Source organism: Lampetra fluviatilis, chromosome 8 (genome assembly GCF_964198595.1).
Source record: "Lampetra fluviatilis chromosome 8, kcLamFluv1.1, whole genome shotgun sequence".
Lineage (NCBI taxonomy): Eukaryota > Metazoa > Chordata > Hyperoartia > Petromyzontiformes > Petromyzontidae > Lampetra > Lampetra fluviatilis.
Genome location: NC_136282.1, coordinates 571,909 through 596,041, shown reverse-complemented (window position 1 = coordinate 596,041; position 24,133 = coordinate 571,909). Strand labels below are relative to the sequence as shown.

Genomic DNA, 24,133 nt, shown 5'->3' with positions numbered 1-24,133 from the left:
CCCCCACACACACACACACACACGCGCGCATGTGCATAGGTACACATACACGCGCTTGCTGCAGACACACACAACTTTCAGGGTGCGTACGGCAGTAAACGACTCAAATAATAAACCAATGCTGCGCGAAGAACGCCTTAGACCTGCAACACATTTGAATGGCACTTGACTCGCGGAGGGTTGGGGGGGGATGCGTAACATCAGCTGGCACACTGCGTAACGCTTCTGCATGCGGGTGACATCACAGATGTGACATCACAGCTCACTTGCCATGCAAAATATATCGATTATTGCGCCCCCCCCCCACCCAAAAAATACAAAAGTCTATTTTTAAACTTTTTGCATTGTGTACAGTCGGGAAGCTACCCCCATGCCAAATTTCAAGTTTGTTGCATGTTGGGAAGTATGCTAAACATTTCGAACAGACACACATATTCACACATTTCTATTTTATATATATTGATAAATCGTTCTCACAGTCGATTCATTTACACCTACCAACAGATGGAGCACTCTCACGGCAGTACTTTTCGACACAGAGATGAGAATCTTAGCAGCCTCACTAGGTAAGCCGTGTATAGCCGAAGCATGCGTTCTATAAAGACGCGCTGGGCAAGCTTGTCCTATATACCGTATGTTAAATAGTGAAGGTGCGAGCCTTGAGGGAGGCCATTGTTCATCTTGTGGCTGTTTACCAACGAGGTGCACCCTGAAAGTATGTTTTCTAAGTATCGCATCGATCAGGCGTACAATACATAATCAGCGTCTGATGATTTTGGCCAACTCCAGCAGAAGGCCATGACTCCAAACAGTGTCATAGTATGGCTGTGATTAACGGATGGAGCTAACAGGTACATGGTACTTTTGGGAGGGGGGGGGCTTAATATAGGCAGATGCTTCTCATGACCCAGTACAACCAGGAGTGTTAAACTGTCCTGAGGGACCGTGACAAGGTAGTGTTCTCCGATACATCGGATGTAGCAGGGTTGTGATCAAACGGGAGCTTGTCACAGACTCACAATTGACTGGGGGAGGGACTGCATCTGCATGCTAATGGCTGGGACCACGCAACCTCCGATTGCTGAAATCACGTCAGTGCGTGCATTGTTGGGTGTACTAATGCAGTGCAAGTGGACTCTGGAGCGCCCCCTACTGAACTCTGACCAGGATGACAGCTAAATTTCGATTTAAAGCTTTCGTGACTGCAGGGATTCATCTTCTTGGTTCTTTCGGTAAAGTCACGCAGAAGGGAAGTAATAAAATAATAAAAATTAAACATAATAAAATAATTCTCACGACGTTTCGGCCACAACGCAAGCAGCCGTCCTCAGGTGGAGAACAGGTCCGTCAAGTAGACAGAGTCTAAATCTGTCTACTTGACGGACCTGTCTACTTGACGGACCTGTTCTCCACCTGAGGACGGCTGCTTGCGTTGTGGTCTACTTGACGGACCTGTTCTCCACCTGAGGATGGCTGCTTGCGTTGTGGCCGAAACGTCGTGAGAATTATTTTATTATATTTTATTTTTATTATTTTATTACTTCCCTTCTACGTGACTTTACCGAAAGAACCAAGAAGAGGATGACAGCTGCCAAGTCAAGGGCTTGTTTTGTTTTCTGACAATTACACGAAAAACCATCATGCCCTACAATCCATCCAGCAACAAGGTGTGCTTCCACACCAAGGCGGAGACATTAACCGGGGATTAGGATAAAAAAGTAACCTGCATTCTGTGGCAGAGTGAATGTGTTAAGACTGTGCCGTGCTGTATCGGTGTGTATCAGTGGCGTAGTGTCATCAGCTCAGGGGGTGTGGCAATCGGTCAGATGGGTCCCCAATATTTGATTCGTCTCGCACGGTCACACCTAGGCTATTAGATACCGCGGCTCCTTTTGCCATAATCCCGTCGTCGTTACGCTCACAGTCTCAAACATTTAACGTTGTAGGGGCGCTCAGTCTGCACACAATACAGCTACTACAGCTCTGCAGTAGTACCTCTTTGCATTATTACCTTATTGTTCTAATAAAATTAAACTAAAACATGCAACGTAAATGAAAGCATTTCCAGACAAATACATGTTAACAGCGTTTAAAATAAGTTTTTGTTCTCTTACACTGTTGTTGTAAACATATCTCATGGTGTAGATTTGAAGCTTTCGTGACTGCAAGGAATCATCTTCCCAGGTTTTTTCGGTAAAGTCACGTAGAAAGTATCATGTGTATCAGACCCCCCCCTCCCCCTCTCTCTCCATTGTGTTGGCGTGTGCAGTAATTGGCCGCTTGCGCACAAGCGCTTCCACGTCCGTCGCCCACCCTTTTGGCCTCGCCCCCCCCCGCCCCCCCCTCCCTCCCGATACGTTCCATTCATTGGCTACCATAGTCTGATGAGCTCCCCCTAAGTTTGTACCCATCATCATTTTCGTTCTTTTGTCTATCATGTGTATTAGACCGCCCCTCCTCCTCTCTGCCCATTGTGTTGGCGGGTGCAGTGGCTGGCCGCTTACGCACAATCGCTCCATTGTATTGGCGTGTGCAGTAATTGGCCGCTTGCGCACAAGCGCTTCCACGTCCATCGCCCACCCTTTTGGCCTCGCCCCCCCTCCCTCCCGATACGTTCCTTTCATTGGCTACCATAGTCTGATGAGCTCCCCCCTCCCTCTCCCTCCCCCCTCAACTCGCTTTTAAGGGATTACATCTTGAATCATTGCCTCACTTGATACAGCTAATCTGGCTGTGACGGTCCCACCTGATGACGGAGACTTGTGTTGCCTCCGAAACGTCGTGAATTTTGTTTTTATTTTATTTTACTTTCTACGTGACTTTACCGAAAAAACCTGGGAAGATATCTCATGGTGGTTGTCACGGGGGCTTCAACTCGTAACTTTGGTACACCGCGGGGAGGGGGGCAAAGCACCTCCTGCCTGCCCCACGCTCGTCACGCTACCGGTGTGTGTGTGTGTGTGAATTGTTGTCTTATTCGTTCCAATAGAAGAAATACTCGACACTGTTACTTGGAGTTAATATGTTGCGTTATTGGTTGTTTGGGTGTACGCAAAACGAGTGAAAAATAACTTCTGCCGAGTATTTATTCTCTTCACACGCATAACACCACCCCGCCAAGCCCACGATGCAAGCTACTCAGCTTTGATAGCTGCAAAGAGAAGGTTCGAGTGAGTACTTTTTTCGAAAACTGAACTTCATAATGAAAGCAACAACATACCAATGTGCATAAAGAAGAGCATATTTTATCGGTGTATATTACCTGCTCTCACGTATCCATTACAAGTATGGACATTGACAAAGCAAATTGAATACAAAAGCTAAAATGTGATGGAAAACGCTTTGAGCCGTCATTTGTTTGGAATTACACTGAGAGACAGGAAGCGGAATTCGTCGATCATTCACAGGTGTATTGTGCATGACACATTGATAGAAAGGATGTATGGTGGTCCAGTAACAATATTGTGTTGTGTCGGCCAAAGAAGGGAACACCGAGAGCAATGGTTCTTAACCTGGGGTGCACGCACCCACTAGGGGTGCGAGATGCCCCTTCTGGTGGTGCGAGACATGGCCAGATTATTTTATAAGGTAACTCATCGAAAACGCAAACGGAGCACGGACACGTAAGTATAAATTGCTTTATTTCATCAAACCACATGTATTTATTAACATTTTCTTCCTGATGACGATTGCTTGTGTTGCGATCGAAACGTCGCAGTTTTTTGTTAATTTTTTTGTTCTACGTGACTGAATGAACCAAAGAATATAACATTATACATGTTTAACGACTGAGAACCAAAGGGGTGCAAGGCTGCAGTAAAGGTTAAGAACCACTGACCTAGAAGATGTCCACTGCAGAGATGGGACACTTACATCAAATTATAGAAATGTCTTATCCATGACGCTACTCTTATATATTTTAATTGCACTATTTTCAGTTTCTCCCTCATACAATCCTTGCGTGAATTGAATTCCTCATTGTTGTCAATGGCTTACTTTTACAAAGAGAAAACATATCGCAAAGCCTAGTTTTAGAAAACTGTACATTACATCATATTTTCACATCTTCGCACGCGTTTGCGGGCTTAGAAAAGTGTATTTTAGACATCTTTCAACACGTGATGAATGTAAAAAAAATTATCACAACTTTCTCTTTAAAGATTGACAGCTCTTTGTGTTTGCTTCGCCCAGTTAAACAAAAGCATGTTAACTTTAAATTCTGCTGAAGTGGAACAAACATCTGTAAGTCAAGGGGGTGTTGTATTTCAGCAAGACGAATTACGTCTCCTTGAAAGTCTACACTGTTATCTTGTGCTTTTTAAGTGGTGTATTTATGGGTTACTATGCGATTGGCTTTATGTGATGCATACTCAGCAGCTATAAGTTATTCTTGGCAGCAACAGCTGCGATTCCTGCCTGTCACCAGTCACTCTGTGATTCACAGGCCATTCCTCCACTAGCCAGAAAATAGCATGGTGTCATAAGAAAGATTTCAAGGACAAATGCAGGTATGGCACCAGGTTTTTTCCGTGATCGCAACAAACCCATTTTTGGGTCCCCTTTGGGGATATTTGCCTCCTCTCCTTGTGTGGGCACCTAACTACGATCTGACAGGTTGCAATAAGATAATCCTGGCTGCGAGCTTCAGTCTTTAGCGACTCTGCAAGAGTGGTGGCCCATTGAGAATTGTCTCAAAAAGGAGGTGATAGTCTATGTGTGTCAATGTTTCACGAATACAATATCATCATTCAGTATAATACACACTTGACATTCTTTGCATTTTCCATTTTCTTCATTAATGTCAGTGTTTCTCATCCAAGTCATCGCAAGAAATACGCATTCACTTTGCTTTATACAGACTACTGGACCGTACATATTTTGTTCCTTGATGGGACCTTTCTTGACAGTATCAAAATATAAGAATTGGTTTTACCCTTTCTGGAAATAAAACAGGTGTTAAGATGTTAAAACACCAAACATAAACCTTTTGCAAGAAATCATGTTTGCATTAAAAACAATTCTTATATTTTGATACTGGCACGAAAAGTCCTATGATGTAGCTGCTCATACCGAGCTGTAAATGCCCTGAGTGCATTGCCTTTGTGCTGTTCACCTTTTGCATTCTCTGGTCTAGCACTGTTTGATACTCCGATCTAAAGAAGGCTGTCTCTGATGTGGACCAATCCGCTTCAAAGACAATGCATATATTACCAGAGCATGTTTTGTTTTCATGTTCACCACAAGTATGTGTGGTTAATGCAGACATGATTCCTTGCAAAATGTTTCTGTTTGGTGTTTTAACTTCTTAACACCTGTTTTATTTCCAGAAAGGGTAAAACCAATTCTTGTATTTTGTTCCTTGTTAGCTACAGTTTTGAGAAGGACCATAAGCAGTAAGTCTTCACCCAAACATCGATTGTTGCCTCGATTAATTATCCTGCCTCATACGTGTTATCAAACCACGTGGGGCATCCAGGCAAGGATGTAAAGTATCTCCTTTGGCTGATCATCATTAAGACAAGACAATAAATAATGGAATTGGAATAATCAGCAAATGCAAATTAAACTACGAAAACTCAAGACACTTGTCAACAACCCTGCCTTAAAACGAAAAACAATAAAGAATCGTTTGGACTATGGCCCTTCTTCACCGTACATCACAATTAGAGTTGTATATTGTCTTTTCTCGTGCTATGAAGAAGGACTATGACCCAAAATGTTGCCTATTATTATACATTGTATTATTTTAAGGCAGCACTGTTGACTTTTGTTAACTGTGCACCAACATCACCAAAATAATGTGCAAATTATTTCACTTTAAATAATCACGTCAGCAGACAAGCCGCTGTGCCATCAAATTGCAGCACTGCACGGTTACTGTGGGTGAATGTTACTCGGAGTATACGGTTGTCTCTTCACTCGTTTAAATATAGCAGTCGAATTGCAGGTCACTTGGGGTGTGAGCAATGAGTGACTCGGGCGCATACTGATTGGCTACTGGCAGAAGAATCGTGGCCTGTGTGTCCGTTGACTCTCACGAGCACTGCGCGGAGTACCTTGACTCCATCTCGTGGAGCCATCAACTGGACTTCAAACATAAGACGTCGATTTATGATGGCTACAGCACGCACATTTCATCCATAGGAATGAATAATGTTAATTTATACATGGAACAAAACAAGTTATTTGACATTACTCTTTTAAAGTTCTGTAATTCATGATACCCTAGATTGAAATCAGTGTACTGTATGTAATGCACATCGGTAATTTCTGTACTGTTATCTCAATACCGTTTAGGGCGCCATGATGGTGATACGTTAACTAGCTCGGCTGGTATTCAGGAGGTCGTGGGTTCGATCCCGACCCTGACATCTGTATATTTGGAGTTTTAATGTTCTCCCCCGTGGTTGCGTGGATTTTTCTCCGGGTCCTCTGGTTTTCCCCTCCATATTTAGAAACACGCGTTTAGAATATGTGGCTGCTATAAGTCGCCACATGATGTGTGGCCATATTACTTCTAAAAAAGGGCTAAATAGCTTAGTCGGTCATATTTGGTAAAATATTTAAAACAGATGGTCACTGCTGACAACCCACAGTATTTACTGTACATTTTAACGTATTTGCTGTATAAACAGTAAATTAAAAAATATTTTTATTAGTCCTCTGAATTTAATGAAATCAGAATCTACTAAGACCTGCTGCTTGTATTATTATTATTGATGTAGCAAGCCCTAAACAAGTAATGCCAAGATGCCGGAAGCAATTACAAGCAACTGCTCGCTGCTTGTGAAGTGTCATCCTAATGGAGCAATACGAGTGAGCTCGGTATTTTGTTTAGTAAGATATTCAGCTCTGTATGGTGTAGTAGCAAACTTAAAGCCCGCGAGGACATTTCTCTGGTCAGTTAAAAGTGTTGTTCCCATGCTGCATGTGTAACCGTTGGCATCTAACCTATATAATTCATTTTTTGTCTGTCTGACTGTCTGTCTGTCCGTCCGTCTGTCCGTCTGCGTACGCTCCCTTGCGGGGGATGTAGCTCTCGGACTGTGGGGTTCGCCGAGATTAAATTTTGCAGGTGGGCACGCCCCCGGCCCCGCGGTAAACTTAGGCATTTCTGATTTTTCGTCTCTAAACTTTAGATCGGACCGATTATCGATTTAGTGCGATGTCTCTTTATTTAGTTATTTAAATCTTTATTTATTTATTTAATATCGCCCACCGGCGCGGACCACGGCGGTTGCCCCTGGCAACGGGTAGCAACAACTTCGCTGTGGGGTGGACGCCATTTTTAATTCCCGTTAAAAATATGCGCACGCATTAACACGCGACTCTGAGGTAAATTCATCAAAGTTTCACGTCCTCTTCACTCCCCCCCCCCACCCCAATGTGTGCAATTACTATTATAGGGTCGGTAGATAATAAAATTATAGCGATTAGACAGTATTATTGTGGGGGGGGGAGGGTGGGTAACGGCCCCAGTACCCAGCCTCAGCCGGTTGGGCAATCTAGGCGAGGCCGGAGGCTCTGCACGGTACTAGGCCTCGACACGCAACTCTGTCAGGCGACGACTTTGTGGTATAAACTCGATATACCCAGCGTTGCCCGGGGGAAAATACATTTAAAATCTTCTGAAAACTTTAAAACATTACATCCCAATGAAAATACAACTGTGTAATTAAAACTCTAAACCCGACCGCGCCAAGAATCGATTCTATGAATCGCGAAAAGGAATCGAAGGTTGTAGATTCATTTAGAATCGCCTTAATTCCGTTTAATATAAGTTGGTTATAGAGTTGATATAAACTGCTACGAATGGGAAATATCCGGTGTTGACCGGGGCTAAAATATAATTAAAAACTCCTGAAAACTTTAAAACATAACATAACAATGAAAATAAAACTCTGTAATTAAAAATGGAAACCTCCTATGCGCCAGGAATCGATTCTTTGAATCGCGCAAAGGAATCATCGAAGGTTGTAGATTCCTTTAGGATCGCCCTTTGAGGGAGAGTGGTGAGGGTGAGTGGTGAGTGGTGAGTGAGTGGTGATTGGTGAGGGTGAGGGTGAGTGGGGAGGGTGAGTGGCGGTTGTTAGTGGTGATTAGTGAGGGGTGAGTGGTGAGGGTGAGCGTGAGTGGTGAGGGTGAGGTTGAGTGGTGAGCAGTGAGGGTGAGTGGTGATTGGTGAGGGTGTGATTGGTGAGGATGAGTGGTGAGGGAGAGTGGTGAGGGAGAGTGGTGAGGGAGAGTGGTGAGGGAGAGTGGTGAGGGAGAGTGGTGAGGGAGAGTGGTGAGGGAGAGTGACGGTTGTGAGAGGTGATTAGTGAGTGGTGAGGGTGAGTGGTGAGGGTTAGTGGTGAGCATGAGTGGTGAGGGTGAGTGTTGAGCGTGAGTGGTGAGGGTGAGTGGTGATTGTTGAGGGTGTGATTGGTGAGGATGAGTGGTGAGTAGTGAGGGTGAGTGGTGAGGGTGAGTGGTGAGGGTGAGTGGCGGTTGTGAGTGGTGATTAGTGAGGGGTGAGTGGTGAGGGTGAGCGTGAGTGGTTAGGGTGAGTGGTGAGGGTGAGCAGTGAGGGTGAGTGGTGATTGGTGAGGGTGTGATTGGTGAGGATGAGTGGTGAGTGGTCAGGGTGAGTGGTGAGGGTGAGTGGTGAGCGGTGAGGGTGAGTATTGAGGGTGAGTGGTGAGTGGTTAGGGTGAGTAGTGAGGGTGAGTGGTGAGCGTGAGTGGTGAGTGGTGAGCGTGACTGGTGAGGGAGAGTGGTGAGGGAGAGTGGTGAGGGAGAGTGGTGAGGGAGAGTAGTGAGTGGTGAGGGTGAGTGGTAAGTGGTGAGGGTGAGTGGTGAGTGGTGAGGGAGAGTGGTGAGGGAGCGTGGTGAGGGAGAGTAGTGAGGGTGAGTAGTGAGTGGTGAGGGTGAGTGGTAAGTGGTGAGAGTGAGTGGTGATTGGTGAGGGTGAGTGGTGAGGGTGAGTGGGGAGGGTGAGTGGCGGTTGTTAGTGGTGATTAGTGAGGGGTGAGTGGTGAGGGTGAGCGTGAGTGGTGAGGTTGAGTGGTGAGCAGTGAGGGTGAGTGGTGATTGGTGAGGGTGTGATTGGTGAGGATGAGTGGTGAGGGTGAGAAGTGAGGGTGAGTGGTTGTTGTGAGGGTGAGTGGTTGTTGTGAGGGTGAGTGGTGAGGGTGAGTGGTAAGAGTGAGTGGTGAGGGTGAGTGACGGTTGTGAGAGGTGATTAGTGAGTGGTGAGGGTGAGTGGTGAGGGTTAGTGGTGATTAGTGAGGGGTGAGTGGTGAGGGTGAGGGTGAGTGGCAGTTGTGAGTGGTGATTAGTGAGGGGTGAGTGGTGAGGGTGAGCGTGAGTGATGAGGGTGAGTGGTGAGGGTGAGCGGTGAGGGTGAGCAGTGAGGGTGAGTGGTGATTGGTGAGGAGGTGATTGGTGAGGATGAGTGGTCAGGGTGAGTGGTGAGCGGTGAGGGTGAGTGGTGAGCGGTGAGGGTGAGTGTTGAGGGTGAGTGGTGAGTAGTGATGGTGAGTGGTGAGCGTGACTGGTGAGGGTGAGTGGTGAGGGAGAGTGGTGAGGGAAAGTGGTGAGGTTGAATGGTGAGTGTGAGTGGTGAGGGTGAATGGTGAGGGTGAGTGGTGAGGGTGAGTGGTGATTGGTGAGGGTGAGTGGTGAGGGTGAGTGGGGAGGGTGAGTGGCAGTTGTGGGTGGTGATTAGTGAGAGGTGAGTGGTGAGGGTGAGCGTGAGTGGTGAGGGTGAGGTTGAGTGGTGAGCGGTGAGGGTGAGCAGTGAGGGTGAGTGGTGATTGGTGAGGGTGAGTAGTGAGGGTGAGTGGTTGTTGTGAGGGTGAGTGGTGAGGGTGAGTGATGAGGGTGAGTGGTAAGAGTGAGTGGTGAGGGTGAGTGACGGTTGTGAGAGGTGATTAGTGAGTGGTGAGGGTGAGTGGTGAGGGTTAGTGGTGAGCATGAGTGGTGAGGGTGAGTGTTGAGCGTGAGTGGTGAGGGTGAGTGGTGATTGTTGAGGGTGTGATTGGTGAGGATGAGGGGTGAGTGGTGAGGGTGAGTGGCGGTTGTGAGTGGTGATTAGTGAGGGGTGTGTGGTGAGGGTGAGCGTGAGTGGTGAATGGTGAGGGTGAGTGGTGAGGGTGAGTGGTGAGGATGAGCAGTGAGGGTGAGCAGTGAGGGTGAGTGGTTGTTGTGAGGGTGAGTGGTGAGGGTGAGTGGTAAGAGTGAGTGGTGAGGGTGAGTGACGGTTGTGAGAGGTGATTAGTGAGTGGTGAGGGTGAGTGGTGAGGGTTAGTGGTGATTAGTGAGGGGTGAGTGGTGAGGGTGAGTGGTGAGGGTGAGTGGCAGTTGTGAGTGGTGATTAGTGAGGGGTGAGTGGTGAGGGTGAGCGTGAGTGATGAGGGTGAGTGGTGAGGGTGAGCGGTGAGGGTGAGCAGTGAGGGTGAGTGGTGATTGGTGAGGAGGTGATTGGTGAGGATGAGTGGTGAGTGGTCAGGGTGAGTGGTGAGCGGTGAGGGTGAGTGGTGAGCGGTGAGGGTGAGTGTTGAGGGTGAGTGGTGAGTAGTGATGGTGAGTGGTGAGCGTGACTGGTGAGGGTGAGTGGTGAGGGAGAGTGGTGAGGGAAAGTGGTGAGGTTGAATGGTGAGTGTGAGTGGTGAGGGTGAATGGTGAGGGTGAGTGGTGAGGGTGAGTGGTGATTGGTGAGGGTGAGTGGTGAGGGTGAGTGGGGAGGGTGAGTGGCAGTTGTGGGTGGTGATTAGTGAGAGGTGAGTGGTGAGGGTGAGCGTGAGTGGTGAGGGTGAGGTTGAGTGGTGAGCGGTGAGGGTGAGCAGTGAGGGTGAGTGGTGATTGGTGAGGGTGAGTAGTGAGGGTGAGTGGTTGTTGTGAGGGTGAGTGGTGAGGGTGAGTGATGAGGGTGAGTGGTAAGAGTGAGTGGTGAGGGTGAGTGACGGTTGTGAGAGGTGATTAGTGAGTGGTGAGGGTGAGTGGTGAGGGTTAGTGGTGAGCATGAGTGGTGAGGGTGAGTGTTGAGCGTGAGTGGTGAGGGTGAGTGGTGATTGTTGAGGGTGTGATTGGTGAGGATGAGGGGTGAGTGGTGAGGGTGAGTGGCGGTTGTGAGTGGTGATTAGTGAGGGATGTGTGGTGAGGGTGAGCGTGAGTGGTGAATGGTGAGGGTGAGTGGTGAGGGTGAGTGGTGAGGATGAGCAGTGAGGGTGAGCAGTGAGGGTGAGTGGTGATTGGTGAGGGTGTGATTGGCGAGGATGAGTGGTGAGTGGTCAGGGTGAGTGGTGAGGGTGAGTGGTGAGGGTGAGTGGTGAGAGTTGAGGGTGAGTGTTGAGGGTGAGTAGTGAGGGTGAGTGGTGAGCATGACTGGTGAGTGGTGAGGGAGAGTGGTGAGGGAGAGTGGTGAGGGTGAATGGTGAGGGTGAGTGGTGAGTGGTGAAGGTGTGAGTGGCAAGTGGTGAGGGCGAGTGGTGATTGGTGAGGGTGTGATTGGTGAGGATGAGTGGTGAGGGTGACTAGTGAGGGTGAGTGGTTGTTGTGAGGGTGAGTGGTTGTTGTGAGGGTGAGTGGTGAGGGTGAGTGGTAAGAGTGAGTGGTGAGGGTGAGTGACGGTTGTGAGAGGTGATTAGTGAGTGGTGAGGGTGAGTGGTGAGGGTTAGTGGTGAGCATGAGTGGTGAGGGTGAGTGTTGAGCGTGAGTGGTGAGGGTGAGTGGTGATTGTTGAGGGTGTGATTGGTGAGGATGAGTGGTGAGTAGTGAGGGTGAGTGGTGAGGGTGAGTGGTGAGGGTGAGTGGCGGTTGTGAGTGGTGATTAGTGAGGGGTGAGTGGTGAGGGTGAGCGTGAGTGGTTAGGGTGAGTGGTGAGGGTGAGCAGTGAGGGTGAGTGGTGATTGGTGAGGGTGTGATTGGTGAGGATGAGTGGTGAGTGGTCAGGGTGAGTGGTGAGGGTGAGTGGTGAGCAGTGAGGGTGAGTGTTGAGGGTGAGTGGTGAGTGGTTAGGGTGAGTAGTGAGGGTGAGTGGTGAGGGAGAGTGGTGAGGGAGAGTGGTGAGGGAGAGTGGTGAGGGAGAGTGGTGAGGGAGAGTGGTGAGGGAGAGTAGTGAGTGGTGAGGGTGAGTGGTGAGGGTGAGTGGTGATTGGTGAGGGAGAGTGGTGAGGGAGAGTGGTGAGGGAGAGTGGTGAGGGAGAGTGGTGAGGGAGAGTGGTGAGGGTGAGTAGTGAGGGTGAGTGGTAAGTGGTGAGGTTGAGTGGTGATTGGTGAGGGTGAGTGGTGAGGGTGAGTGGGGAGGGTGAGTGGCGGTTGTTAGTGGTGATTAGTGAGGGGTGAGTGGTGAGGGTGAGCGTGAGTGGTGAGGTTGAGTGGTGAGCAGTGAGGGTGAGTGGTGATTGGTGAGGGTGTGATTGGTGAGGATGAGTGGTGAGGGTGAGTAGTGAGGGTGAGTAGTTGTTGTGAGGGTGAGTGGTTGTTGTGAGGGTGAGTGGTGAGGGTGAGTGGTAAGAGTGAGTGGTGAGGGTGAGTGACGGTTGTGAGAGGTGATTAGTGAGTGGTGAGGGTGAGTGGTGAGGGTTAGTGGTGATTAGTGAGGGGTGAGTGGTGAGGGTGAGTGGTGAGGGTGAGTGGCGGTTGTGAGTGGTGATTAGTGAGGGGTGAGTGATGAGGGTGAGCGTGAGTGGTGAGTGGTGAGGGTGAGCGGTGAGGGTGAGCAGTGAGGGTGAGTGGTGATTGGTGAGGATGTGATTGGTGAGGATGAGTGGTGAGTGGTCAGGGTGAGTGGTGAGCGGTGAGGGTGAGTGTTGAGGGTGAGTGGTGAGCGGTGAGGGTGAGTGTTGAAGGTGAGTGGTGAGTAGTGAGGGTGAGTGGTGAGCGTGACTGGTGAGTGGTGAGGGTGAGTGGTGAGGGAGAGTGGTGAGGGAAAGTGGTGAGGGTGAATGGTGAGGGTGAGTGGTGAGGGTGAATGGTGAGGGTGAGTGGTGAGGGTGAGTGGTGATTGGTGAGGGTGAGTGGTGAGGGTGAGTGGGGAGGGTGAGTGGCAGTTGTGAGTGGTGATTACTGATTAGTGAGAGGTGAGTGGTGAGGGTGAGCGTGAGTGGTGAGGGTGAGATTGAGTGGTGAGCGGTGAGGGTGAGCAGTGAGGGTGAGTGGTGATTGGTGAGGGTGCGATTGGTGAGGATGAGTAGTGAGGGTGAGTGGTTGTTGTGAGGGTGAGTGGTGAGGGTGAGTGATGAGGGTGAGTGGTAAGAGTGAGTGGTGAGGGTGAGTGACGGTTGTGAGAGGTGATTAGTGAGTGGTGAGGGTGACTGGTGAGGGTTAGTGGTGAGCATGAGTGGTGAGGGTGAGTGTTGAGCGTGAGTGGTGAGGGTGAGTGGTGATTGTTGAGGGTGTGATTGGTGAGGATGAGGGGTGAGTGGTGAGGGTGAGTGGCGGTTGTGAGTGGTGATTAGTGAGCGGTGTGTGGTGAGGGTGAGCGTGAGTGGTGAATGGTGAGGGTGAGTGGTGAGGGTGAGTGGTGAGGGTGAGCAGTGAGGGTGAGTGGTGATTGGTGAGGGTGTGATTGGTGAGGATGAGTGGTGAGTGGTCAGGGTGAGTGGTCAGGGTGAGTGGTGAGGGTGAGTGGTGAGGGTGAGTGGTGAGAGGTGAGGGTGAGTGTTGAGGGTGAGTGGTGAGTAGTGAGGGTGAGTGGTGAGCGTGACTGGTGAGTGGTGAGGGAGAGTGGTGAGGGAGAGTGGTGAGGGTGAATGGTGAGGGTGAGTGGTGAGTGGTGAGGGTGAGTGGCAAGTGGTGAGGGTGAGTGGTGATTGGTGCGGGTGTGATTGGTGAGGATGAGTGGTGAGTGGTGAGGGTGAGTGCTGAGCGTTGAGGGTGAGTGGTTGTTGTGAGGGTGAGTGGTGAGAGTGAGTGGTGAGGGTGAGTGGTGAGTGTGAGTGGTGATTGTTGAGGGTGTGATTGGTGAGGATGAGTGGTGAGGGTGAGTGGTGACGGTGAGTGGTGAGGGTGAGTGTTGAGGGTGAGTGGTGAGGGTGAGTGGCGGTTATGAGTGGTGATTAGTGAGGGGTGAGTGGTGAGGGTGAGCGTGAGTGGTGAGGGTGAGCAGTGCGGGTGAGTGGTGATTGGTGAGTGTGTGATTGGTGAGGATGAGTGGTGAGTGGTCAGGGTGAGTGGTGAGGGTGAGTGGTTGTTGTGAGGGTGAGTGGTGAGGATGAGTGGTGAGGGTGAGTGGCGGTTGTGAGTGGTGATGGGTGAGTGGTGAGCGGTGAGGGGTGAGTGGTGAGCGTGAGTGGTGAGGGTGAGTGGTGAGGGTGAGTGGTGAGGGTGAGTGGTGAGGGTGAGTGGTGAGAGAGTGGTTAGTTTTGAGGGTGAGTGGTGAGGTTGAGTGGTGAGGGTTAGTGGAGAGTGGTGAGTGGTGATTTGTCAGTGGTGTTTGGTGAGGATGAATGGTGAGTAGTGAGGGTGAAGTTGAGTGGTGAGGGTGAGTGGTGGTTGTGACGGTGAGTGGTGAGGGTGAGTGGTGAGGGTGAGTGGTACGGCTGAATGGTGAGGGTGAATGGTGAGAGTGAGTGGTGAGTGGTGAGGGAGAGTGGTGAGTGAGAGTGGTGAGGGTTAGTGGTGAGGGTTAGTGGTGAGAGTGAGTGGTGAGTGGTGATTGGTGAGGGTGAGTGGTGAGTGGTGAGGGAGATTGGTGAGGGAGGTTGGTGAGTGGTGAGTTGTGAGGGTGAATGGTGAATAGTGAGTGGGAGTGGTGAGTGGTGAGGATGAGTGGTAAGGGTGAGTTGTGAGTGGTGAATGGTGAGGGTGAATGATGAGTACAGTCAATATGCACTGCTGTTATCATACCAGGTACCACCACCACAATATGTACTCCTCTCATCATAGCAGATACCACCACAGCAGTATGCACTGCTGTAATCATAGCAGGTACCAACACAGCAGTATGCACTGCTGTAGTGATAGCAGGTACGACCTCAGTCGGTATACACTGCTGTAGTGATAGTAGATACTGCTATCGAGTTGGTAGATACCGCTATAATAAATACTAATACAGTCAGTATATACCACTACAGTCAGTCAATACTGCTACAGTCAGTATATACTACTATACAGTCAGTACATACTGCTACGGTGAGTAGCTACTAGAGTCAGTAGATACTATTATAGAGTGAGTAGATACTGCTATAGATTTTGTAGTTACTACTATAGTCAGTGGATACAACTATAGAGTCAGCAGATACTATACAGTTAGTCGTTACGAGTATATAGTCGGTAGATACTACTGTAGGCCCAGTAAATACTACTATGGTCAGTAGTTATTACAGTCACTAAATACTACTACACAGTCAGTAGCTACTACTGGCTCAGTATATACTACGGTACAGTCAGCAGATACTACTACAGAGTCAATAGATACCACTTCCTCTGTTGTATGTAAGGTGTTGTTAGTATATATACCTACGAGGGGTAAAGATATTTTTTGAGGGGGGGGGGAGACCACAATTTTCGGAAACATTTTGACATCAACTATTTACCCCACACTTTCTACAACTTTTTGGACTTGTGAAAGCCTCTTATATATTTGTTGGTGGAGAAATGTACAAACAGCCCACCGGGCTTTGACAATACCTTAGTATCTGTGTATATATATGTAAGGTTTTTAAGAAATATATTTTTCACCCGGGCAAAGCCGGGTACTTCCGCTAGTAAGGTTATAAAATTAGCTTACAGTAGATGAGTCAATGTCACAATTCAGTGTGCATGATAGTAAACAGCCCTGCATTCTGTGGACAGCACACATTCCCCTGGTGCACATGAGAAAATAAAATACACTGCCATCTTATAGTACTCTGGTTTATACTGTATATTTATTTTCTCAGTTTGCAAGACAATTTGTTAACCAAATGTAGAAAGCAACTAAAATTGTGTTGGGAACATCACCATGATTCAAATGTAAAGTGTTTGGTTTGGTTTGAAACGATACTGTTATTGCATTACAGTTTTAAAGCATAGAAATACTGGACAGAATATTCTATACTTTTACCAAAATACATCTCCAGACTGTACACAATTTGAAAACTCAACATTGTATATCACATACTCTTTGGTTCTTTCGGTAAAGTCACATAGGTATAAATAAAATAAATCACGACGTTTCTGGCACAACACAAGCGTCCATCATCACCTGATGATGGACGCTTGTGTTGCGCCCGAAACGTGATTTATTTTATTTTATACCTACGCGACTTTACCGAAAGAACCAAAGAGTATGAATTCCTGCAGTCACGAAAGCTTAAAATCAAGATTGTATATCACATTACAGTCATTTCATGTCCTTTCACTGGTTTTCAATTAACTTTTATATGAACTGCAAACTTATTTCCAGAAGTTTGCTGCATCCATTCCACTTTACTCCCATTTCTTAACTCCGCTCCATATGTGATGTGCATTAACTCTGAACCACATCAACAAATAGTATTGAATTTAATTCGACAGGCACTACAATACATAATTAAGCATTTCCAATCAAACAAAACATGTTTTTCATGCATTGGGACTGAAAATTGTTCACTCAAAAATTGGATCAAAACAATTTATGTGCACTAGTCCAATTCTTTTGTTTATGGAAATACCATTTCAAATGTGATGTGAAATATCAAATAACGATTTGCTGTCATTAGAAAGCTCAGTCTTACATGTAATGTCGCCCTCTCTTCTCACAGCCTCCTCATGCCAAAAGGCACTGCTTTGTCAACCGGGATGGCTCTACTAACTCAGGGTTGTTAGTCGAGATTCTGAATGTTAAAACCACACCAAACTTTGAAAAGGAAATGTATCATCACTCCAGAAATATCTCTACAACGTGAATTATGGAGATGGTGCAGGAGTGGGAGTCAGGAGGCCCTTCTGTTCTGACTTTCCGTAATTTACTTCAGACTTGTAGTTTATTCGTGAGTAGAGTACCGTGTACTCTAACCGTATAGTGTAAACGTGCTGCTTGCTGTGTGACCCAGTCAGGAGTGAGTTTGCTGCTTATTCAAGAGGTTCACCGTTTCGAATCCATCGGCCGCCATTCGCAAGAGTTAGTCCACTGTGTTCCGGCATCTTTGTACAAATTTGAAACATTTACATTGCAAATGACTGAATTGGAATGTGAAGTACTGTGCTGTAAGTGGGATTCGTCGCCCCTGACTGTGAAAACTTAGATCACTCTTCTCAAAAGTTAGCCGCGAGACTTGAGGCTTTCCCAGCTAATAAACAAGCATAAAACGACGATTAAACAATGTGCGATGCACATTTAATTATTTCAATATTAAATGATACAGTACTGTATTGTTTTGCCCGTTACATACATTCCACAATTACAACAGAGGACGATTTTAACAAACAATACTGTTTAGTTTTTTCACCAGCAGTGATTTCCGAATTAAACAAAACTATGTTTTTTTTATTTTACCAGGTAAGGCCCACTGAGCGATATGCAGCAGCTCTTTTTTAGAGGCGACCTGGCTATCACAAACGAAGTGGCTTTATTATCACGTGGGCATTTATAGCAGCCGGATGCTCTAAACCCGCGATGTTGATTCTAAATGTGGAGGGGGGGAAACCCCCGGAGGCCCCGGAGACAAATCCACGCGACCACGGGGAGAGAGAGAGACACCGCAAACTCCAAATATATACAACAGCAGCAGGGGTCAGGGTAGGGATCGAACCCATGACTTGCAGCGTACCAGGCCAACGAGATAACATCGAATGTCAGTCGAGGTAGTAGTAGCGGCAGTGTTGCTGGAGGTAATGCTGTGATTGTGTTGACAGCATAGAGCTTCTGTACCACCGCTCTGCAGCATCGATCTCCCCCCCACCCTCCTCCATCCCCACCCTCTCTGCCTATCATTGTCATCACTCCTATAAACTGTGCTGTGCATATTCATTGTTTGCATCACAGCACTACCCGGGATGGGTGTTTTGTTCTTCTTTCAGACGCAATGTGATATTTTCGAGCGTTGAAAGGGACATTGTGGAAAATTAATGACAGTACCTGTGTGTGTATATATATAAATCACAGTACAGTGTTGGAATGTTTCAGTTATTCAAATGACGGTACTGCGGTGTAAAATGCCAATGTCTTTTGGACGCGTAGAAATGGGGGCTTTAATTATATACTGCACATGTAACTATGCGTTTAGATCTATTTTAATTTCAAACAATCTCAACATTATCGTGCAACGTCGGGTGTAAATTCACACTTGAACTATATATGTGCACAGAAGTGAAATCGATGCAACCCGCCATCAATTACATTCAGATCTGTGCTACTTTCAAGCAATAATGACGCCAGTCGGCCTCCGGTTCAGAACATCACAAGTTGCAGATTTTCCCATGGAATGTAAATATCCCATTCAGCCTCACCCACACCCAGCTAATGACAGCACAGCGCTGGATTTATAGTACATTATTTACATTCACGTGAACAGGCAATCGAAATTATTCCTGGCGTTGTCATGTAAGGCACGTCTCGTTCAATGAATTATATGTACACATCATACACGGAAAACGTTGACGTTTATATAGGTGTATAACCGTGTGCATTGCCCAATACTACTTTACAAATGTAAGATTATCCGGTATCACATGAATACACAAATATACGGTTGCTGTCCATTTTAGGCATACGAAATAATTTAGAAACGTGCAATATGCCTGTTGGCGATTAAATGTCTCAAATGCAGTACAAAAAATAAAACATAAACATCATCTCAAATAATATGAATGGAATAATGTCAGTGTTGAAAATACTGCATCTGCGGTGAAGCTGGTTGGGGTTAGAGCGTTACAGCGCCGCATGCATCATCATCATCTCCCTCTGAGCTTCCATGTGCCTCTGGTGACGTAAGGAGAAAGGGAATTCATGAAGGCAACAATAATAATATACACGCCTCGTACACGGAGCCACGGAATCATGCGAGCCTCAACCCACCAGCATGGCATTCTCAAAGCGACGCTTCGTTTCACACTTACCTTTTTGTCTTCACAACCTTAAACTTGAGCATACTGAAGAAAATGCGGGTTTCTTCATTGAAGGATTGCGCGCTTTCTCTTCAAGCCAGGGTGTGAATACCGGCGGCGTCTATCGCACTGCCTATCAATCGTTTCGCCTCATTACACGCGCGTCTCAGTTATTACAAGACAAAAAAAATGCCACTCTCTTACGTTGCTTTTCCGGCCAATGCATTATAAAACCATCGGAATATAGAATTACAACCCCTTTGTCCTGCGCCTTAAAACCAAAAGCTACAAATCAATTCTGGAGGGCATGTTTGTGGGTCCTCACAGTATTGTGCTGAGGAGGGTCGATGTGGCTGATGTCTCATGGAGGAAGGCTGCTTCTCTGCAGTGTGGCAACGGCGGCTGTCGATTCACAAGAGGCAGCTGCTGCTGCTGGTTGTGATGTCGTCTGGAATGCCTCTCCTCTTTCAAAGTCTCCCCCAGTCGATTTGTGGACCACCAACACATTAGACAATGACCAAAAATAACCAGCACTGCCCAACAGCTGCTAGCTGGGGTCCTTCCCCTGCATGTACTGTATACATCTGCACTGCAGCACTGCCAAGACAGCCACCAAATTACCAAACATCTCATAATAGCACAGCGCACTCAGGCATCTCTCTCTGGCTCTCAGCACAAAGGCAACCGAATATAGAATTACCAAACCTCGCCTAAACAAAGGGCACTGTCATGCTGCTCACCGCTCAGGTCCACGTTAAAACACTTGGAGATTAAAAAAATATATAACATAAAAATTGACAAAGCCTCAAGCCACTGCCTGCGAATAACATGAAGTTCAAATTGTCGTGAAACAATGGGGAAGAATAGTAATACCTGAGGTGGTGCAAATCTGTTGCAAATCAATTATCTGTCTTTTCCATGTTTACGTACGGTACATTTTTAAGAATTTGTAATAGTAGAAAATAAGCAACACATCCGTGAATATTTGTGTATTAAAATGACAAACGATGGCTAAAAACATTAACTTAAAGGAATTATCTGAATATGTATCCAGGCTGTACTGCTGTCTATAAAGTGAGGGTGCAGTGATGTACAGGGAAAATACTCAAGGCTCATCATTATGGTGAACCACTCATATTCGCCATTATCTATTACTCCATCTGTGCAAAATAAAGCATAAAACTGCATTATCACCCCAAAACAGCAGCTCCATTTGCGTTTATGAATGGTTATTCTACTGTAATATGCTGTTTAGGAACTGTAGGCAAATTTCACCGAGAGTTAAAACTCACTTAAACGCATGTCAATGCGAGACAAGTTGGGACTGTAAACGCTAATTCGCCGGTGTGTTCCCTACGTTGGAGCTATTCGACTTAATTTCCGAGTGTATTTTTGTATTTTTCATGCCTTTTCGGACATTCGTAAATGTGTTGCAACTATGGTGGGGAAATGTAAACATTTATGTTATGCCGCTTATAATTATCGTTGTTTTAGAGTATAACTCATCTAATCTCCGTGATGTAAAGGATTCGCACATTCACGGAGAGTGGGAAATTAAAAAGGTGATGACATATCACGTAACTGCTTTATTCCCGTACAAAAACATGTAGAACAAAAAAAATCCTTTACATGTTATTTGTGATCAGCTAGAACATGAAAAATTTACAAATTTCAAGTTGCAATGCCCTTTAGAAAATGTTGCATAACTACATTCTATGTTGATCATAACGTCAGCCTAACGTCAAATGATCAACGTTTTCAAAACGTGCAGTGTGCACTTATCGTAGCATTGTGGACACCGCACACAACATCCCAGAACATTGTAATGTTCATACTCTTATGTTATTTCGGTAAAGTCACGTAGGTAAAAATAATAATAATAATAAAATAAAATAAATAATACATGAAAAGAACTAAATTAAATCACGACGTGTCGGAAGCAACACAAGCCTCCGTCACCAGGTGTAACTGCTCCAGTAAAATTACTGTAGCGTGTGAAGAAAGCTATTCAAGACACGTGTCTTTATATAGGGTGCTGGGCAGGGAGGAGCCAATGAGTCGGGGAGGGGGGAGATAACCATCTCGGTGCTTGTACACTGCATGTACAGTGCTTGTAGACTGCATGTACGGTGCTTGTACACTGCATGTACACTGCATGTACGGTGCTTGTGTAATAACAGCCATAGAGGGTTCACGTGGGGATTGGCTTGCCGGTCCTGCTTGTAGCCAATAAGGGTTGAGATAGGGACCATGGCCCAGGCGTGATCACGACAGGTCATCAGGAGTGATTGGCCTAGCCATTCGGGGCCCCAGCTAATGGGGAGCCGGATGAGGGGCGTGGTCCCGGGATTGACAGGGAACCATCGAGAATGGTCGAAGCTGTCCATGAACGATTGGCTGGGGGAACCACGTGACGAAGGTATTAAGAGCGAGTGAGAGAGAACGATCGGGAGCAGACTGAAACTGACAAGAGCAGGGTCACGCGCGGACGGGGGCTCGGGGTGCCACGTGCGCGGTGGGGACTTAGTGCGTAGTCTGTCCTCTCTCCGTTGTCTGCCAGCAACGGAGAGTGAGTGAGCAAAGTGTATTGTGGAGTGGAAATAAAAGGACTGATTCCGAAGCCGTCTCCCGAAGGATTATTACACTGGTTTCAGAAGTAATTCTGCGACTGTTTGGACGATCGTCAAGATGTCTAAGCACCTCAGAAAAAAGAACCTGCCCGTGCCTCTATCGGAGGAAGAGGTCGAGACGGATGAAGATGAGCTGTTGGGAGCTACAGCCCTGGTGCCGCCGGCTGATGACGCTCGCCTCGACGCCTCTCAGCGTCGACCGGGGGAGGATGCGACCACCGCAGGATCGAGAGACGAATGGCGGCTGATGGCGGAGCAGATTGAGTCATTGAACGCAATTCTGCTAAGCCTGGTGACCGCGGTGGCGTCCTCACCAGCCGTGGGTCACCAGATCGCCGATCAGCTGGACGCCGTGGGAAGGGGTCCTGCTATGGAAGCGGGACCCGCCATTGCTCCTGCCACGCGGGAGGACGCCGTCGTCTTGGGTGGGGCGGCTACGCCGGAGTCGTCGGCCGCCATTTTGGGCGCGCCTACCACCACGCGGCCGCCGGGCGCCATTTTGTCGGCACCGAGCGGAGAGCGGGAACGGCAGCCGGAGACGCCCGCGGCACGCGCCTGCCACCGCGGACATCGCCTTCAACAAATAAAAGAGTTTATCGCCGGGGGCGATTGGAGTGCTTTTACGTGGCACTTCGAGTCAGCTTTTAGATCTGTCAACTGGACGGAGGAAGAAGCGCTGGGAGCGCTACCTACGCTGCTCGATGATGTGTCTCTGGGAGTCTTCCGCTCCATCCCGGCGTCCAAGAAGAAGACACTGCGGGATGCGTTCACAGAGATGGCGGAATTTTACGACCCGCCGACATCGGCCACCAGAAAATTTATGTCGCATCGCCAGGCACCGGAGGAATCGCCGTTGGCCTATCGGGGGGCGTTGATGGCGATGGCCATGGCCGCCTACCCCGACGCAATGGCCGAGCATTTGGATCCACTCATCCTTTCCCGCATGCTGGAGTTGTCTCAGGAGCTCAACATCTCTCTACCAGTGTGCGGCCACGAACCGCTTTCATCGCGGTGGGTGGCGCGCTGCCTGGACGCTAAGTTTAATATCAAGCGTTGGGACCAGCGTGGACGGGGAAACTCGAGATCGACGGGCCGCCTCTGGGGTGGTCTCCGCGACTGGTTGTCCACTGCTCCGACGACTCGGGCGACGACGACATGCTGGCTGCTGCTGTCCCGCATAGGATTCCGAGACAGCGGCTGCGCGACCAGCGGGGCGACTACACGGGCCGACCGCGTGCGAGGGCCGGGTCGTCCGACCACCGGCCGATGTCGGCCGCGTGTTTTAAGTGCGGCAGACGGGGCCACTTCGCCTGTGACTGCCGCTGCCGACCTCTGCTGTCGCCTCCTCCGCCAAGGGGACCTCCATCTCCTCTACCTGCTGCGGAGCTGCAACAACCTCGGGCGAGTCGGCATAAATCGGATCCCCGGCAGGTCGTGTCACATCACTCATCCACTCGCACTCATTCTTACACTCCTAAGCATAATTTTACTTCTCCTGCTCCATTGACACGCTCTGCTACACAGTGGAAGAAATTGGCTCACAGGATTGTGGCTGCGGCGTCGGGCTCGTCGACGGTACGTGGTACCATCGACGGCGTTGACGTCCGTATCTTGGTGGACACTGGCGCATCGGCTACCATCATTTCGGATGTAATTTTTCATTTGTTGTCAATTCCTGCGTCGAGAATACGCAAGGTTAATGATGCGTGTGTTGCCGCCAATGGGGGGAGCATGGGTATCTGTGGACAGGTGGATGTGAGCATCGCTATCGGAAATATTACCGCCGCAGGACCTGTGTTAATTTCTCGCTCGCTAGCTGTTCCATGCTTGTTGGGTACGGATTTCCTGCGCCAGATGCCGTTGAGAATACGGGTCGACCAGGACTGTTTGGAAATGCCGGGGGGTCGTAGGATGGCGTTCCTGCCTTCCCTGCTGGCCAAGGCGCCTACAGGTAACGCAGTTACTGCTGTAGTTGCGGCTACGGTGGAGGTTCCATCGGGAGCGCAAATGCTTATTCCGCTACGTTACCGAAAACCACTTCAAATGGGAAGGGGTGCGAAAGGCGTGCTATTATCCCCATCGAATTCCGTATCGAAATCTTTTTCTTTGGCGGCGGCACAAACGATCGTGCGCCCAGGTCAGGCACCTTTCATACAGGTCTTGAATGGGGGACCTGATCGCGTTGTTGTTCCGGAGGGATCGGTGCTGGCTCACGCCACTTCCGATTTCGCCTCTTGTGAAAAACCGCCGCGCGCTCGGATGCCCGCGGATGGGCCTCCGCATGATCGTTCACAAGAACGCTGGATCGCGGATTTATGCGGAGAGAATTCTTCCTTGTCAAATGAACATAGGAACGCCTTGCGTTCGCTGTTGCTGCAGTACGCTGATGTGTTCAGCAGAAATGATTTGTACCTCGGCCGCACATCGCTTTTGTCGCACCATATTGAAACCGGTGCGGCGCCTCCTGTCTGTATGCACCCTCACCGCATGAGCCCGGCGGAAAGGGAACA

General features: G+C 48.3%; 1 protein-coding gene across 8 annotated transcripts in view; it reads right to left on the bottom strand.

Moving 5' to 3' along the window:
- The window catches only part of LOC144933764 (uncharacterized), a 126,747-nt gene extending 107,489 nt beyond the window's left edge, over positions 1–19,258 (bottom strand). For all 8 annotated transcript variants that reach the window (XM_078858841.1, XM_078858842.1, XM_078858837.1 and 5 more), the window contains exon 1: positions 19,006–19,258. Coding sequence is in view for 4 of the 8 variants with exons in the window: in XM_078858836.1 (XP_078714962.1) it covers positions 19,006–19,037 (32 nt within the window). In the remaining 4 variants the exon portion in view is untranslated. The remainder of the gene's footprint in view (positions 1–19,005) is intronic.
- Positions 19,259–24,133: the final 4,875 nt, after the last annotated feature.